This window comes from Dromiciops gliroides, chromosome 1 (assembly GCF_019393635.1).
Source record: "Dromiciops gliroides isolate mDroGli1 chromosome 1, mDroGli1.pri, whole genome shotgun sequence".
Lineage (NCBI taxonomy): Eukaryota > Metazoa > Chordata > Mammalia > Microbiotheria > Microbiotheriidae > Dromiciops > Dromiciops gliroides.
In genome coordinates this window covers 96657914-96675531 of record NC_057861.1, presented here as the reverse complement: position 1 = coordinate 96675531, position 17618 = coordinate 96657914, and the positions used below count along the sequence as shown (strand labels likewise).

At 42.8% G+C, this 17618-nt stretch overlaps 1 protein-coding gene across 2 annotated transcripts in view; it reads right to left on the bottom strand.

The window, feature by feature from the left end:
• Positions 1–17618, bottom strand: part of ST3GAL1 (ST3 beta-galactoside alpha-2,3-sialyltransferase 1) — a 130702-nt gene that overhangs the window by 22982 nt on the left and 90102 nt on the right. For both annotated transcript variants that reach the window (XM_044005283.1, XM_044005293.1), the window contains one exon: positions 8705–9581. In XM_044005283.1, coding sequence (XP_043861218.1) covers positions 8705–9013 — 309 coding nt within the window. In that variant the 5' untranslated portion in view covers positions 9014–9581. The remainder of the gene's footprint in view (positions 1–8704; positions 9582–17618) is intronic.

Genomic DNA, 17618 nt, shown 5'->3' with positions numbered 1-17618 from the left:
CTGATATCCTCGGTGTCTCCCCTATCTATCTGCATTGCTGACCTGAAGGGAGAACATAGTTATCTATTTTAAAAGAAAGGAGACCTTTCACAGTCCTCCCAGATGACAGTCGGAGCCGTTTCCTTTAAGGCTACCTTCCACTTACTCTCTGTTTATCTTTTATATTCCCAGAGGTATTTTCCTGTTTGTGTCCCTCAAACTCCTGACTATAATAATGTAAATGAAAAGGACAGCAAATGCTGCAAAATTACAAAGAACAAACTTGGCCTCAAAGAAGAAGTATGTGAGGACTCCGCTGCAGGGGGAGCATGGATGTGGCTCAAATCACATACTGGCAGGCTTGCTTTGGTTTCGCTTGGTTTTGATGCATTCATAATTGCTGCTTGTATTTCTCTTCATTTTTTTCTCCCTTAAACATTGTCTTTGTTATAAGGGATGATTCTCTGGGAAGGGGGAGGGATAACAGACTTGTTGACTTACTGCCTCACTGGCGTACTGTGGTGGCCATATCATTGGCAGGTTCTGGATGTGAAAGTCCAAAAGAACCCCTGGGACCTTTTTCAATCCTTTCTGGACCAACAGAGCCATAAGGTCATAGACAAGAGTGTAATATATTAGTCAATGAGCAAGCATGTCTACTGGAACTAAGGAAAAAGCCAAAATAAAAATCTTTTCAAGGAGCAGAAATGTGCCAAAGTGGGGTAGGCTGTTTTAGGGTCCTTCCCTCAGGGCAGCCTTTTAAGTCACTCAGTGACGTTAGAGGAAGGATTCTTGTTTAGGTTGGACTGGATGCCTTCTGGGGACCTCCCAAATCTGAGCTTCTATGGTCCTATGGTTCTGGGAGGGTGTGATTCTCCTCACAGGTTAGGGTTTGCTCCAAAGCAGCCCAGTTTTCCTTGGTAACAGGAATAACATTTTCCTTTGAGGATGTATCTGCCCTCAGGAAGATTGAATGCACCTGTTGGGAGGAAAACCTTTACTAATGTGTTTTCTTTGGCAGAGGAGGGGGATGGGCGGGACTCTAGCTGAGTCACTAAGAACCCAGCAACCACAAGGATGCAGGACTTCAATCCCCCACCTGAATGTTGGCCGTTGTGTGAAACCAGGCTATTTGATGCAAAACAAACCCCAATTCTGGCTTCTTCCCAGAGACTATAACGTCTTCTCGTAGCAACCCCACAAGCAAACAATCTTTCCTACCCTGCGCTTAATACTAGAAGGTTGTGTCGCCCAGAGGGGAGGCTAATTATTGCTAGCAAGAAGGCATCTGAAATCTGGGCTTTCTACAGGCAAGGCTGACGTGGGTTTCCAGGGGAGCCGATGGCCCACAAGGCTAAGACAGTCATAGGCTGGGGGTGGAGGAGTGTCTTTATAGAGACGCATGCTGTGAGGCCAGGCCCCCACCCAGGTGAAACTTCAGTGGGCTGGGGCGGGAGGGGGGGGGAGGAGGAGGCTCTTTATTGGTCAGTTTGATCATGGTACCTTCCTTCTGAAATTACCTTCTATCTAGCTTGTAAACACTGACAGTTATTGGCATGTTGTCCTTCCCACTAGAAAATGAAATCTTTATAAAATCATTGTCCCTGGGGCCTATCAAAGTGCCTGGTACACAGTAACTGTTTACGACTTACTGACTGACAATGTCTACAGAAGCCCCTGTGGGCACTGTTAGGAACAACTAGGTGATGCAGTAGGCAGAGCTCTGGACTGTGGAATCAACTCTAGCCTCAGACACTTACTATCAGTGTGACCTCTGTCTGCCTCAGTTTCTTCACCTGCAAATTGGTGATGGGGTGGCTAGGTGGTGCAATGGATAGAGCACTAGGCCTGGAGAGAGGAAGACTCATTTTCCTGAGTTCAAATCTGGCCTCAGACACTTACTAGCTACATGAACCCGGGCACTTAATTTTATCTCCATTTCCTCATCTGTAGAATGAGCTGGAGAAGGAAATGGCAAACCACTCCAATGTCTCTGCCAAGAAAACCCCAAATCGGGTCACAACTGAAATGACTGAACAACAACAAAACTTGGGGATAATAATAACGCTGATCTCCCAGGGTGGTTGTGGGGATTAAGTGAGGTAATTTTTGTAAAGAGTTTTGCAAACCTAAAAGTCATCTAAATGTCAGCTATTTTGTATCACCAGCACCAGCACCATCATCATGAGCTCTTCCCTTCCCATGCCAGGTAATAGGCTCCTCTACTCAAGGTAGAGATGGAGAGCATAGAGCCACAAGGATAAGAGTATGCACAGGAACTCGGGTCAGAGAAGTCACAGTCATTGGTGCTGGGAGGGATCTCTGTGATTACTACAGTCCAAACTCCTCATTCTTACAAATGAGGTAGAGGGAGAGGGGGAGTGATTCCTAAAAGATCACACAAGCTAGAAAGTGGGAGAGCTCGTTTAAACCCCATTTACTTCTACAACCCTCTGACCACAATGGAATTAGTCATTAAGCCAACAAGCATTTATTAAATGTTTACTGTGTACCAGGCGGGCAGCTAGGAGGTGCAGTGAATAGAGCACAGGGCCTGGAGTCAGGAAGACCTGAGTTCAAATCCATCCTCAGACCTCTACTAGCTATGTGAACCTGGGCAAGTCACTAACCTGTTTGCCTTGGTTTCCTCTTCTTTAAAATGACCTGGAGAAGGAAATGACAAACCACTCCTATATCTTTGCCAAGAACAAGCCAAATGGGGTCACGAAGAGTGACAGACAACTGAAAAGTGATCGAACAAAAAAACATGCCACGTACAAGGAAAATCTTTGTCTGGGGGAAATGATATGTAACTAGGTACAACTGAGATATGTCCGGTGTAAATGGAAGGTAATCTCGGTGGGAAAGTACTAGCAGCTGGTGTAGAGGAAAGAATGGGAAAGACCTCCAGAAGTAGGTGAGAGATGGGAAGCTCTTAGGTGAATACAGCATTTTGTGAGTTAGAAAACACTTTCACACCTTGTCCACCCCATCCAGGCTCACCACAGCTCTGGGAAGCAGGCAGGGTAAGTTTTATTTGACTCATTTTGAAGATGAGGAAACTGAGGCTCAAAGGGATTAGGTCATTTATTTGTTCAGGCCCACATAGTCGGCACTGGGAGAGCCTGCATTCTGACGCCATACCTAATGCTATTCTTATTCCTTTTAACTGAAGCTCCAGCTTGAACCAGGAAATCATTAAGTGAGCTCATCTTTCTTGTTTCTTTGCCAGTTTCCTAGCCGTCTGACTATAGAGTTGGCTCTTGCATCATGCCCTGAAGACTTGAACAGAAGAGAAACATGAGAACACCAGAAACGCCACCGAATCAAAGGATTAGAGAATTGGACTGGTGCTCAGAAGGCATCTGGCCCAACTCCTGCCCTAATTAGGAATCCTCTTTATCGAATTCCTTTCTAAGTGGCCATCCACCTGCTTCATATCTGAAGATCTCTAGCGACGGGAAACTCCCTACCTCCTCCGGCACCTTGTGACATTTTTGGACAGCTTAGAATTGGAGGAGATTTTCATCTTCCATTGAGAAGATCTGTTCCCTGACTCAGGATTGTTCCAGTTCACAAGTCTGTCTAGCAAGGGGCACCAAGTTAGACGTGGACTAGACATGTGCTGTGTGTGGTGTGAGAGTTCTCCTCCTCCCTAATCCAGGTTTAGTGGTTTGGGATTTCTTCCAAAACCCTGGAAACCATAAACTGACTGCAAACTCAATATAATATAAGGCAGCTGTTAGTTGTGGCTACCAAGAAAGCACATGTAATCTGGAGTAGCATTGAAGACAGATGATGGTCAGAATGGGGGATGTGATAACCCCAATATACTCTGCCCTAGTCAGCCCACATCTGGATAAAATTCAATTCTGTTCAGTGCTAGGGGCCATATTGTAGAAAAGACACTGACAAACTGGATTCTGTCTAGAGGAGGGCAATTGGGGGGGGGGTCCTCTAGGATGCCGAGTTCTGAGAAGTGAGATGGTCACCTTGTCTTGACCAAAATCACATGTTCACACCTCCCTGTCACTTCTCTGGCCATCATCAGATCATCTCATAGTCTGCATCACTCCCTCCCCCAGCTTTGTAGCTCCTCTTTATAGACTGTCTTCCCTCATTTAAAGATAAACTCCTTGAGGGTAGGGACTGTCTTGTTTACCTGAATTAGTATTCCTAGCATTTAGCACAGTGTCTGGCACATAGTCAGTTTCTTTCTTTCTTTCTTTCTTTCTTTCTTTCTTTCTTTCTTTCTTTCTTTCTTTCTTTCTTTCTTTCTTTCTTTCTTTCTTTCTTTCTTTCTTTCTTTCTTTCTATCTATCTATCTATCTATCTATCCATCCATCCATCCATCCATCCATCCATCCATCCATCCATCCATCCATCCATCCATCCATCCATCCATCCAATCTATCTATTATGAGGGGACTCAAAACTATGTTATATGAGGATCAATTGTAGAAATTCAGGATTTTGCTGTACAGAGAAGGGAACACTGGGGCGGGAGCCAGAGACTCTGAGTTCTATCACTTATCAAGCTATCCAGTCCAATCATTCATTTTCACAGGTGAAGAAACTGAAGCTGTATTCAGGGCCACATAGCTATTGAGTGTCTGAAGCAAGATTTGAACCCAAGTCTTTCTATTACAAGTACAGAGCCCTGTGCCACGATGCTTCTAAACAGCAGAAGTGATTTGGGGCAATTTATTTAATCTCTCTGAGGCTTCAGTTTGGTCATCTACAAAATCTGAGAATTGGATTAAATGGTTTTTAAGGTCTCTTTCAGCCTTAATTCTGTTGTCTTTTTTTTTCTTTAAACCTGGAGAAAAATAAATTTGGGGGAGGAGGGAGGTAAATCACGATGTAGAAGCAGCTAAAGGATTTCCACATGGAAGTGGAATTACAGTTAATTTTGTGTGGCTCCAGAGAGCAGAATTAGGAGAGATGGTGAAGGTCACACATGGACCAAGTTTGACTCAATACAAAGATGAACTTCCTAACTATCAGAATTGGCCCCAAACAGAAAAGACTTCTTTTTTTTGTTGTTTTTGCGGGGCAATGGGGGTCAAGTGACTTGTCCAGGGTCACACAGCTAGTAAGTGTCAAGTGTCTGAGGCTGCATTTGAACTCAGGTCCTCCTAAATCCAGGGCCAGTGCTTTATCCACTGTGCCACCTAGCCGCCCCTCAGAAAAGACTTCTACCAGTTGCACTGACTCACTTATCCGTAGATGTATTTAAGGAGGGATAGAGTGAATACTGGAGTGCAATCAATGAAGAAGGGATTCATATCAAGGTTGGCAGGTTGGACTAGATAATTTCTGAGGTATTGTGATTAATATACAGGTATAATAGTCTATTGGGAAAATAATTAAAACTTTATTAAGCATCTGGGCAGCTAGGTGGCACAGCAGATACACCATGGGGCCTCAGGAAGACCTGAGTTCAGATCCGGTCTCAGACACTTACTAGCTGTGTGATCCTGGGCAAGTCACTTAACCCTATTTGCCTCAGTTTGCTCATCTGTAGAAAGAACTAGAGAAGGAAATGGCAAACCACTCCAGTATCTTTGTCAAGAAAACTCCAAATGGGGTCACAAAGAGCTGGAACCAATTGAAAAATGAAGAACAAGAAATGGAAAGACTATAATGATAGGTTCCAGGGAGATACAAAGTTAAACAACCTCTGTCCCCTTGAAACTTTTGGTCCAGCAGATAGATAATCAATCAGTCAACGAGCACTAATTAAATGCTTACAATGTGCTGGGCACCATGCTGAGATCCAGGAGTACAAGGAAAAGCAAAAAAAAAAGTCCCTGCCCTCAAGGAGCTCCCATTTTAATGAAGGACACAATATTATAAATAGTTGGGTAGGGGCATCTAGGTGGCACAGTGCATAGAGCACTGGCCCTGGATTCAGGAGGACCTGAGTTCAAATCTGACCTCAGACACTACTAGCTGTGTGACCCTGGGTGAGTCACTTAACCCTCATTGCCTCAGGAGGAAAAAAAAAGGAGAAAAAAATAGGTGGGTAGAAGCAAGATATGCTCAGAGTATAATACAGATTCAAGTTTTTTTCTTTCATTTTCTTTGTTTTTTTGTGTTTTATTTATTTATTTTGCAGCACAGCTAATATGGAAACGTTTTGCATGACTTCATATTTATAATTGATATCATATTGCTTGCCTTCTCAGCGGGTGGGGGAAGGATGGGAAAAGCAGGGAGAGAATTTTGAATTAAAGATTTCAGAAAATTAATGTTAAAAGTAAACTAATTGATTTTTTAAAAAAATTTATGTACTCAGAAAAGATGGAAGGTAGTTTTAGAAGGAGCTAGCAGGTAGGGGGTGGGAAAGGTGCCCAGAAGAGAATGGGATTTCAGCTGAATCAAGGCAGAGAAAGCTGGAGGTGGAAGTAAGGAGAGGGAGTATTCCAGGAATGGGGTTGAGCCAGGGTAAAGGCATGGATGTGAGTGATGAAGCATTGTGAACAAGGAATAGCCAGCAGGGCCATGGAGCTGAGTCATGGAGAGGGGAAGCCTGGAATGGCTAGAAGGGGCCAAGAGATTCCAATGGCAAACAGGGCTTTATAGTTGATCCTAGAGGTAATAGGGAGCCATTGGAGCTCACTGAGCTGGGGGGATAACAAGGTCAGACGAAAGCTTGAGAAGACTTTGGCATCTGAGTGGAGGATGCATTGAAGTAGGAGAGACTTGAGACAGGGGGACCAGGATACAAACAAACACAGTTGTAATTCACAAAAATAGATACAGGGGTCGGAATGAGAACCCGTCATCGCACCTGTGCTACCAATGGTGACCTCAGTCTCAGCTCAAACCCTCGACACCTTAGTTTCTTCATCAATAATTAGGGATAATACATAACTGCTTTTGTGATTAACCCTCTGGATTATTTTGAGGATCAAATGAGACAACACACGGGAAAGCAGTCTGGAAAGCACGATGTATAAGTTGCAGCTGAGCAAGGTCTCCATCTTTTGAACTGTCACTGTACTCAGTGGTTTTGAGAATGAGTAATGAGCTCAAGGCTATGGGTCAGGAGTCTTCCCTGCCCCCTTTCACAATACCCCCATGGGACTCCTGTACCACTTATCTGTAGACTTGGCTGCTTTCTGGAAGGGGCATGTGTGTGGGAAGGGAGTTGGGACTGGGAACGGTAGGTGCTTATCTTGGAATGTGAGGGGAGTTTGAGAAAGAGGAGACTCCCATGGGGACTGTTGGGGCAGAGGTTTGTGGTTGGACCAGGATCAAATGGGAGAGAGATAATGGAGAGGGAGGCAAAGCCAAGAGGAGGGAGAAAAATGAAGCAGTGTCAGGCCACTGCAGTTAGAAAGTATGCTGGGAGAGAATGAAGCCAAGTGCTTGTATTTGTATTCCCAGCACTTATCACAATGACTTGTCCACAAAAAGTACTTAATAGAATCTATCACCTATCCATTCAATCTATTCATCTTTCCATTTATCTACCTGTCACTCTTTCTATCACCTATCCATCCATTCTATTATCATCCATCCATCCATCCATTTTTCTCCTCTTTCTCTCTCTCTCTCTCTCTCTCTCTCTCTCTCTCTCTCTCTCTCTCTCTCTCTCTTTCCCCCTCCCCCCCCTCTCCCTCCCCCACTCTCTCTCTCTATTTTCCATCCATCTACATACCAAGTCCCACAATTTATTACCTGGATAAGGCACCTGTATTGAAGGTTATTCGTTCAGGGTGTCCAAGATGATGCTGTTGCTGGAGGTACTAATATTAGAACACACTCCCTACCCATTTTATGCCCTTAAGCCGTTCAAAAGTTGCAGTATCTAAAAAATGTATCTCCTCCAGCCAATTTGGTGATGAGACTCTCCAAATTTAGCAAGGCTGGTTTTCAGATGACAGACACACCATCTATATTTGGGCTATGACCTGAGTTCAAATCTAGCCTTATTCACTTACTAGTTGTATGAGCCTGGGCAAGTCACTGAACCTGTTTGTCTCAGTTTTTCCATCTATAAAATGGGGATAATAACGCCAGGGCTGTTGTGAGAATCAATGCACAGTGCCTGGCCCATAGTATGTGCTATGTAAATGTTACCTATTATCATTATTAACTAGTGCTGATATTGTTGTGACAAGCACTGAGAGATCAAGTGATTTGCCAAATCTGTAGAATTCACAAGTGGAAGAGGCAGGGAGGGCCAGTACTAGCACCCCAGTTTCATTTCCTAGTTCAGCGTTTCATGACAGCCCCTTAACTATCTCCTCTGAACCATAACATTGTATCCTTTATATTGTCTGCAGCTGTTCGAAGTCTCGAGGAATATAAGCTTATTGAAGGCGGGAACTGTGTCCTGTGTGTCTTTTCCAGGTATGGGCTGGTAAATGTTTAGTAACTGACTCTCTGATTTTTAAAAAGTTTTTTTTTTTTTCCCCCAGGATAGGCTTTGAGGTTTAATATGAACTACTGATTAGGCAATCAACAAAACAATATACCCATCTCTGATCTATGGCCTGCCCACTGCTGAAGTGTAAATGCTCGCATTGAGAATTTAACAGTCAGGAGGACTCACCTCCAGCACATCCCTTTATAAAATGTAGATAATAATATGGCCCTACCCTCTCCCACACTACACAACCAACACCACTGAGCGCACCATCAGCACACTGTAAACACTCATTGGTGGACGATGTATGTTCAGAAACCCAAATATGGCCCCCCAACCACTTACCATCCACCAGTGATAGGTGTCATTCTGCAAGAAAGCATTCTGGGCATTCAGTAACGGCTGAATCGTATGATTAAACCTCTCATCGAACCAGGGCGCAAAGCCAGTCTCTGAGATGCACCGAGAGCAACTACAGGGTCTTTCAGGGTACTTCATTAATCTTTTGAGATGCTCTGAGAAATGCAACATCATCTGCTTGGGCAACCAGATGTAGGCAGTTGTGTGAGCATAGTTCAAGAAGAAGGATGTGAGAAAAACCAGAAGGAGGATGAAGGTAAACACTTTCAGGCTTCTCTTCCTAATCGTTGCCATCGTTTTCCTCTGGAGGGAGTCTTAGCAGGCAGGAATGGATTAAGAAGTTCCCAAGGACTGAACAATTGAGACAAGGCCTTATCTGATCAGAGGAAGAAAGGATATCCTACTGGAGGTGGAAGGCCAAGATCAAATTCATCTCATTTAGAAGAAATCTTCCATTGTCCCCTGGAACTTCTGTGATCTTCCAGAGACAGAAACTGTATCATGTGGGGAGTCTCTGTTCTATTGATCTTATCATTCAGTGTTTAAAATAAAATATTCCTGGTTCTGTTTCTTTGGTCCCCCTAAACAGCGACTGATTCTCTCTTCGAGGCTTTAATCAAAACTAATAACAGTGATTTCCTTTCCCTGTTCAAACAGATTGAGAGGCAATTAATATCTGTGTCAGAGTCTAGCTAGCCTTCAGGCAGAGAATATCAATGAAGGGACCTCATCGCAAGATGAAAGATTCTTCTTCTCACACCTCTGAAAAGTTTGTCCTCCCTGGAATTGAATCCTGGGTGCCAATCAAAGGAGCAGGTGAAGGGGCCAGGACTTGCATGAATCACAGGTACCTGGCTGTCATCTGCACGAAAGAAGAAAACAGAATGAAACTGTACTGAGTACTTGAAAAACAAAACAAAAAATTTCCCACTTGCTTTCGCATCCTCAGTTTTCCTCTTTCTGCCTTTCTCTCTCGTTCTCCCCAACTTTTGATTAAAACAAAACAAAAGAAAACAGTTTAAAACTGCTAGGTGGAGGCTTCCAAGCAAAGACAAAGTCAACAGGACAATGGCCCCAGACTTTAAGGTTGACAAAGGTAGGGCCATATTTATTATCTACATTTTATAAATAATAAAAAAATGATCTGCACATTAGAACATAGATACAGGGCTGAAAGGGCCCTTGGTAGGCATAAATATGGAACTGAAAGGGACCTCCAAGACCATCTGGCCGACCCACACATTTGCTGATAGGGAAACCAAAGTTAAATGATGTGTCCAAGGTTGTGGAGTCAGTGGCCAATCATGGGTTTCATTTTCCTTATTTCTGAAATGTTGAACTTGTGCTAGAACAACATCTGAAGTTCCTTCCAGTCCCCTATCTGTGATCTTGTGACCTCAAATACCATGTTTTTGTTTTGTTTTACATCAAACCACACTGCCTACAGCTAAATATATAGTCAGATACACATTGGAAGCCAGGATTTGAACTTAGATCCCTACAGTTCAAGACCAATGCTCTTTCCCCTGCTTCTCTCCCTTCGACAGAATGGCAAAAGGGCTCGTTGTTCCTAGGTCTTCCATTTTGCTTTACAAGTTACCAAGTAATTAACTGTTTTTATTGGAGAAGACCCTCTTGGGCTGGGGTCACCCCAGACCCCTAATCAATCTTAATAGTGATAATAGCTCACATTTATATAGGGCTTTAAGTTTTGTAAAACATTTCTGCATTATCTTATTTAATCCTCATAACTCTGTGAGGTAGAGGCTAAACTGAGGTACCTAGGTGGCAGAGGACACAGAGCTTTATAACACTTGTAATCAGTTAGACCTAAAATGGGGATAATAATGGCACTTAACTTCAAGGGTTGTTGAGAAGATCTGATGAGATAACATCTCAAGTTCTCCTCAAATCTTATGATGATAATGATAATAAAAGTCATTTAATGGGGTTGCTAGGTGGTGCAGTGGATAAAGCACTGGCCTTGGATTCAGGAGGACCTGAGTTCAAATCCAGCCTCAGACACTTGACACTGGCTGTATGACCCTGGGCAAGTCACTTAACCCTCACTGCCCCACAAAATAAAATAAAATAAAATTAAATTAAATTTAAAAAATTTACTTGCCCAGGGTCACACAGTTAAATATCAGAGATAGGATTCAAACTCAGGTATTCCTGAATCTATGTCTAGTGTTCTATCAAGGTTAGGCTACATTTAACTCAGATGAGTTTTTCACCTTCAGTTCTGTGACTCTGACACCAGACTCTAAGGACATCAGAAGTGTCATTATGGGAAGGCGGGCTTTCATACAAAGGGTTCTTCCTACAGCAATCCCAAGGAGTGCATTACTATTCCATTTTAGAGGTGTGCAAACAGAGGCAGCACTAGAACTAGATCTTCCAGCACTGAGCATGTGGGTCTTTCCAGCACACCCAAAGTGACCCCAAGTTTAAGCACCCAAATGACACCTTGGCCTATTCACATGGCAGTGGCCACAATGATGGTCTTTTGGTAAAGAGACCTTCCTTTCCCATAAAGGCCGTCCTTCCCCTCTCCCCTTTACCTAAATGATAGTGAATGGGGGGACAGCATACAGACTCTGGGAAGGGAGTCGCACACTTGTTTGGGCAGAACGTACCTCCTGCCCCACATTTCAGGAACAATTTAAAGTTGGTTCCTTCCCCAACCTGGCATGTACCACTGTCTATCAGACAAACTCACAATCTTTTATTAAATAGCATCCAAAAGCAATATACTACAGGGAACGGTGATACCTTGATTAATCAGAACAGAATTAAATTTTGAGCTTGTTATTCATTTCTTTGGTGGGGAAGGGTTCTCCCTTTTTGGAAGACTGAGGCACAGCTCAAGGAAACAAGAGGTTATCAAAAAAGAAATGCCCAGGGAAAGGGCATCCCAGGCTAAGGTTCCATTCACATACACCTTCCTCATTTACATCTCTAGTCCTAAAAAAGGAGAATATACTCCCACTTGTGGCCCCATTAAGGTCTTCACCCATCCACCAACTGTGACCTCTCTCCTCAGAACATGGTTTGCTCTTCTCTTGTAGTAACATTAACTGTAGAATCACAAGTTTGGGGCAAGGGACTTTCTATCCTTATCAAAGCAGGAGAAGGGGATTGAAAAGGGAAGCAGCTTCTAAAACAAAGTTTCGGCCATTGCTTCTGGGCCAACCCTTGCAAATGTACGTTAATTCTGCTTCCCTTAACCTCTCTCCATCCCAGGCCATTCTGGTTAGTCTCAGCCAGACTTGTATTCAACCCCTTGTTGGTGATGTGAGACCTGGAAGTCCTGTCACTCTCTGCATCTGGTGCTGGAAACTTTCTTCCTTGCAACGGAGGGAAGAGGGGAGGGGAAAAAGTGTTGAAAGTGATGGAATAGCTGGGGCCTCAGTCCACCGGAAGAAACTTGAATGTCATTGGATCTGGTCTCTGGAACATCATGTTGGTTTTCCTAAGATGTTTACTTGGAGGCTCCGCTGTGGTCCTCTGTTTTCATGCTGACAAGGGTCCTCTCCCATCTTGTTCTCCTGGTCCCACCCCGTTTCTACTCGCCTTACTCAAATCCGGAAATATCTAGACCACTTCCTCAACCGAGAGTGTCTGTCTCAGCCTCCTGCATCTCTGTGACAACAGAACTCAAAGCCTGTCACTTGCTGTCTAATATTTGGTTTCCCCTGCTTTCTTCTGAACTCATGGCATACCTTCCTGCAAACTCTTACACCAATTTTCATTCTACCCATTTGTGCACCTGTGTAATTCCCTTAACACCACCTAGGAGTTCCTTAAGGGCCTCTCTATCTTTGCTTCTCACTCTAACACCTGGACTGATGATAATATCACATTTATATGACATTTTAACACTTTAAAGCACTTCTATCCCACCCTCCAGCCCCATTTTGCAGATGAAGAAAGCAAGGTTCAGAGAGGCAATGGGACTTGTCCATGGTCACATAGATGTTCAGCACAGGATCTGTGTTTCCTCTCACTTCAGGTCCAGCTATACCATATTGCCTCACAATTAAGCAGACCCTTAATAAATGTTTGTTAAATGAATATCTAGGCTATTTCCAAATGAGAGAGGAAGGGGTTGGATATGATGCGGAGTACTATATTCTCCATAAATGATAAGGGAGAATGTTTACCCTTCGTGGATAGTGTGGGGCTGAACTAAGCAATTTCTACATTTCCTTCCAGCCTGAATCTTCTATGAAATGAAAGAGTGGCAACAGACTATGTCAGAGTCACAGGTGGGGGAGATGGTGGAGGGGGGAGTAAATGTGTCCAGGATAGTTCTCCTCTGGAAGGGCACTGGTCCATTAGGAGGACAAAGGCTAACAGTTGATGACACAGTCTGGACTTAATCCCTTCATTTGCAATCCTGTGCATTTTGGTCCATAAGGCAATGATCAGCCCAAGTGTACATCCCATTTAGCTCTGCCCAAATATTTGGTTCTGGGCTGGTTCCAATCAATTCTTACATAAGATCTGGAAGCAGCTACAGTAGTGTGTGGGAGGTGAAGGGTGAGTGTGGTAAAGACTGCTAAGGAGTATCACCCTACAAATTAAATAGGAATGATCTTTTTTAGGGGGGCATTTTTAAATTCCACCCATTCCCCACAGGTGAGGCCCCCTGTGGCTTGTCGTGGGCCTAAAGAATAGTCAGCCAAAATTACAAATGATGAAAAAATGGGGGAGGGGAAGAAGGGGAAGGGAGGGATGGGCAAAGGAAGGAGGAGGGAAGGAACAACATAGCAGAGCAAGGATTTAAAGCAGTTGACTGAGCACCAAGTAAATGTGATGAGGGCAGAGGCATTCTTGCTTAGGGTTTCCAAAGGATCTGGAACTTCAGAGAGTCACAGAAGTGCCTTTTATATCAACAAAAGGGGAAGCTGAAGAGCAACGGGATGGAGATGGAGACCTGGGAACCTGAACAGATCTGTGCCCTAGGAAATGAGAGATGTCCCTGCGTTTAGATCTAGTTCTGTGATGGACTCATTTTGGGGGACTTCATTCAAGTTCACTTCTCTTGGAGTTACAATCGCATCCCTTGTCTATAATATGAAGGGGAGGGTCCCTTCCAGCTCAAACAATCAATGAACTCTGAAAGTGTAGGTTTCACTAGAGAGGGGGAGAGGGTGGCAGCTTCCTCAATTTTCCTTTTGATCTAGAGAAATGGAATGTTTCTGGACACTGAACAGGGAAGAAACTTGAAATCTCCTTCCAAGGCTTACCCTTCCCTTCCTCTAGGAAGAGGATGGCTCTTTGGAACATTTCTCAGATCATCCCAGTAAACTATAAGCTTCTTAGGGAGCTCAGAGTAGGGACTCTTTGGGGGTTGGTCTTTGTATGACTATTGCCGAGCAGAGTGCCTGATATACAGTAATAATAACTAAGGCTTGTTTAAGAGATATGCAAAATTTAGGTAAGATATATTCAGTGTCCTCAAGAAGCTTACTGAATATTACAGGGATAAGACAAACAGATGGTTATAATATAAAATAATACATGAGGGGAAAACAAAGTGATTGGGGAGGTTTTGGGTGTGGGAAGAAGACAGGGGAGTGTTATTTACCTACCAGGGTGTCAGGAAAGGCTTAATGAAGGAAATAACATTTAGTTGAGCTTTTAAAAGGGTAAATATACACATTCAACAAATGGAGATGATGTAGGAGAGGAAGGAGAAAAAGCTGATTCTAGGCAGAGGGAGCAGCATGGAGGTGGGAAACTGCAGAACACATATGGAAGATGACCAATTGTCCAGTACGACTGGAGAACAGAGCAGGTAGCTAGGAAGGGGATGAGATAAAAGTGGAAAAGTAGAGCGACAAAAGGTTCTGGAGGACCTTGAACATCAGGTGAAGAAATTTGCACTTGGTAGGTAAAGGGGAGTCACCAAAGAATTTTGAAAATAACATTTATGTATAAAGAAAATAAACTTTGTGTGTAGAAGAATTAGAAGGGTGACAAGAGGAGAAGTATAATGATTGTGGTTATTATCAATCACTATTATTATATAATATCAGGATAATTCTTTTCTTTTCTTTTTTTTTTTTTTTGAGAGGCAATAGTGTCTGAGGCCGGCTTTGAACTCAGGTCCTCCTGAATCCAGGGCAGGTGACCTAGCTGCCCCTTATCAGGGTAATTCTTACTGCCTCAGATAAGAGCTCTCTTTCTCACCTCTGAAACTCTACACATATCTCTTATATGGCACTGAAAATACACTGCCTAATACTGATACTGCTATTTACTAATCTTGTATTTTATTGTTATTTTTCATTTTAAAAAATTTACATGGCTTTCATCCCCTTGTCCCCCAATTGGATTTTCAATCTCCTGAGTCCCAGGGATTAGCTTTAGAGGTGATATTATTAATAAAAATGACATTTATTGCCGATATATGAGACTAAAAAGAGTCTCTGAGGGGGAACATCAGTGAGTGAAAATAGGAGGCAATACATGGCTAGCCATAGTGGCATACTGGTACTCACACTAGGGCAAAACCGTTTTACAGGAACATGTTTACAAGCAACACATCCATGATGAGAAGATAGTAAAGGGGTTATATTCTGAAGTGTTGACAGTAGCACCTTCACCCTTAGAGTACCTAAATACCAAAACACTATGACCACTGAAACATATCTACAGGGTCCTTTTCACTCTTCCAAGACACTTTCACATCTCTCATCTCAATTTGAACCTCAAAACCGCACTGGGATGTAGGCAAGATAGGAACTATGATTCCCATTTCACAGATCAGGAAACAGAGCTTTGGAGGGCCCAAATTCATATGGCAAGTTAAGGGAAGATCCAGGATTCTAAGCCAGTTTGCCCAATCTAAGTTCAGTGTGCTTTCTGTGACAGCTCAATGCCTCTCTCAATAGCTTTTTATAGCCTCAGTCCTCTGCACAGGGTTCTGAATGAAGCAATACTCAACAAATGTTTGGTGCTAATGGTAACAGACAGTGTGGTGAAATGGAAAGACCAATGGATTTGGATGCAGAGGCTCTGAGTTTGAATTTTGGCTTTGCCATTTAATGGCTTTTGTGAATTGGGGCAAATATCTATAATCCCCTGGGCCTTGGTTTTCTCATCTATAAAACATGGGGGTTGAACTGGATGGTTTTTAAGGGCCTTCCTGACTCTAAATTCTCCAATCCTCTAAAGAAAACCAGAGGAAGAGGTTGATAGGTTTTGCCTTCCTCCCTCTTTGCCTTCCCCTCCTTCCTCTATTAATGGCGGGCGATCTGTTCCATCTGCTTTCACTTAGGGTCTGCGTGCTCTGCATAGTCTCCATTCTGTTCACTTAGAATAGAACACAGAAACCTCTTTTCCCAGCTAAGCCATCTTGGAGAACATGACGAATGTTTCTGGTCATTTAGCTTTTATTAGTGTTCTTGAAGAGAAGAGACCATAAGGGATGTTTGCCACACTCTTTGGTGTCCTAAGACAATGACCTTCCAAGTGTTACCTTAACGTATATAGATACCTTGAATCAGAGGATCAGAGGATGATAAAGTCCAAAACAATCTGTGATTCCGGGTCCCACATCCAAATGGTGGCTGGTCAGTGAGACCAAAGGAGGGCCCTGCCTCTAATTTCATTCACTGAGTCAAGCACAGCTGCTGTCAGATCTCAAAGATCTGAAGAAAATGGCAGGCTCGTTTCTATTTCAATTACTGCAAATACATTTGCTTCTCTGGATGCTCAATTACCCAAAGTAATTCTGAGATACTCATTTGATTCAGTTAATAAAATGAGTATAAATCAATCTTCTCCCACATAGATGCAAATTCTGTTGAATCAGGACTCTGTACCTTCTAAGAATGTTCACACACACATACACTCCTACAAACACAGTCCCACAAAAACAAATGCACATACTCACAACATGCATACAGGAACATACCCACAGAAACACACCTACAAAAATACGTACAGAAACCCACTGAAAAATACACAAAGGAACAGAAACATTTTCAGAGACACATAAATATATAAAAATATGTACTGACATTAAAAACATATTAACACAAAAATAAATATAGGCACAATTCATAAACACAAAAGAACACCCAAATATATAGACACAAATGTAGAAGTATAAACATAGAAAATCTAAGACAGAAAAACACATTCAAACATAGATTCAAACACAGAAAAGAACACATCTATACATTCACATATATACATGTGAACAGAGAAACACCTATAGATATGTGTTGAATAGAGCAACATTAAACCACTCAGGAATACAAACTCCTTTACACACAACTGCAGAAAATTATCCACAGAAACACACAACAAATACACCTAAATGCATGTATACGTATTCACAAATATACACAGGAACCTAGAAATATATAAAGAATACACATACAAGGGGCAGCTGGGTGGCACAGTGGATAGAGCAAGAGCCCTGGAGTCAGGAGGGCCTGAGTTCAAATCCAGCCTCAGACACTTGACACTTACTAGCTGTGTGACCCTGGGCAAGTCACTTAACCCCAACTGCCTCACCAAAACAAAACAAAACAAAAAGCACATACAGAAATGAGCACAAATATATGGAAACATACAAACTCATTGACAAAGAAAACGATGTAAAAAAATACACCCTGGAAAACAATCCCAGAAACATACAGAAGCATAAATACAGAGAAATGCATTGCATGTGTGTGCATCTAAGTGCACAATATACAAGAACACAAAAACTTGTACAAAAATGCATTTAAAACAACACCTAAGAAAACCCCCCAAACTGACATTCACACACAAACTTTCCTAAGGAGAAAGGGTTGTGAGTTTGGCTGATAGTAAGCATTCTAGCACTGGTACTCATGGCTGGACCAGATCAATCAGCTTGGCTTGCAATCCTGTC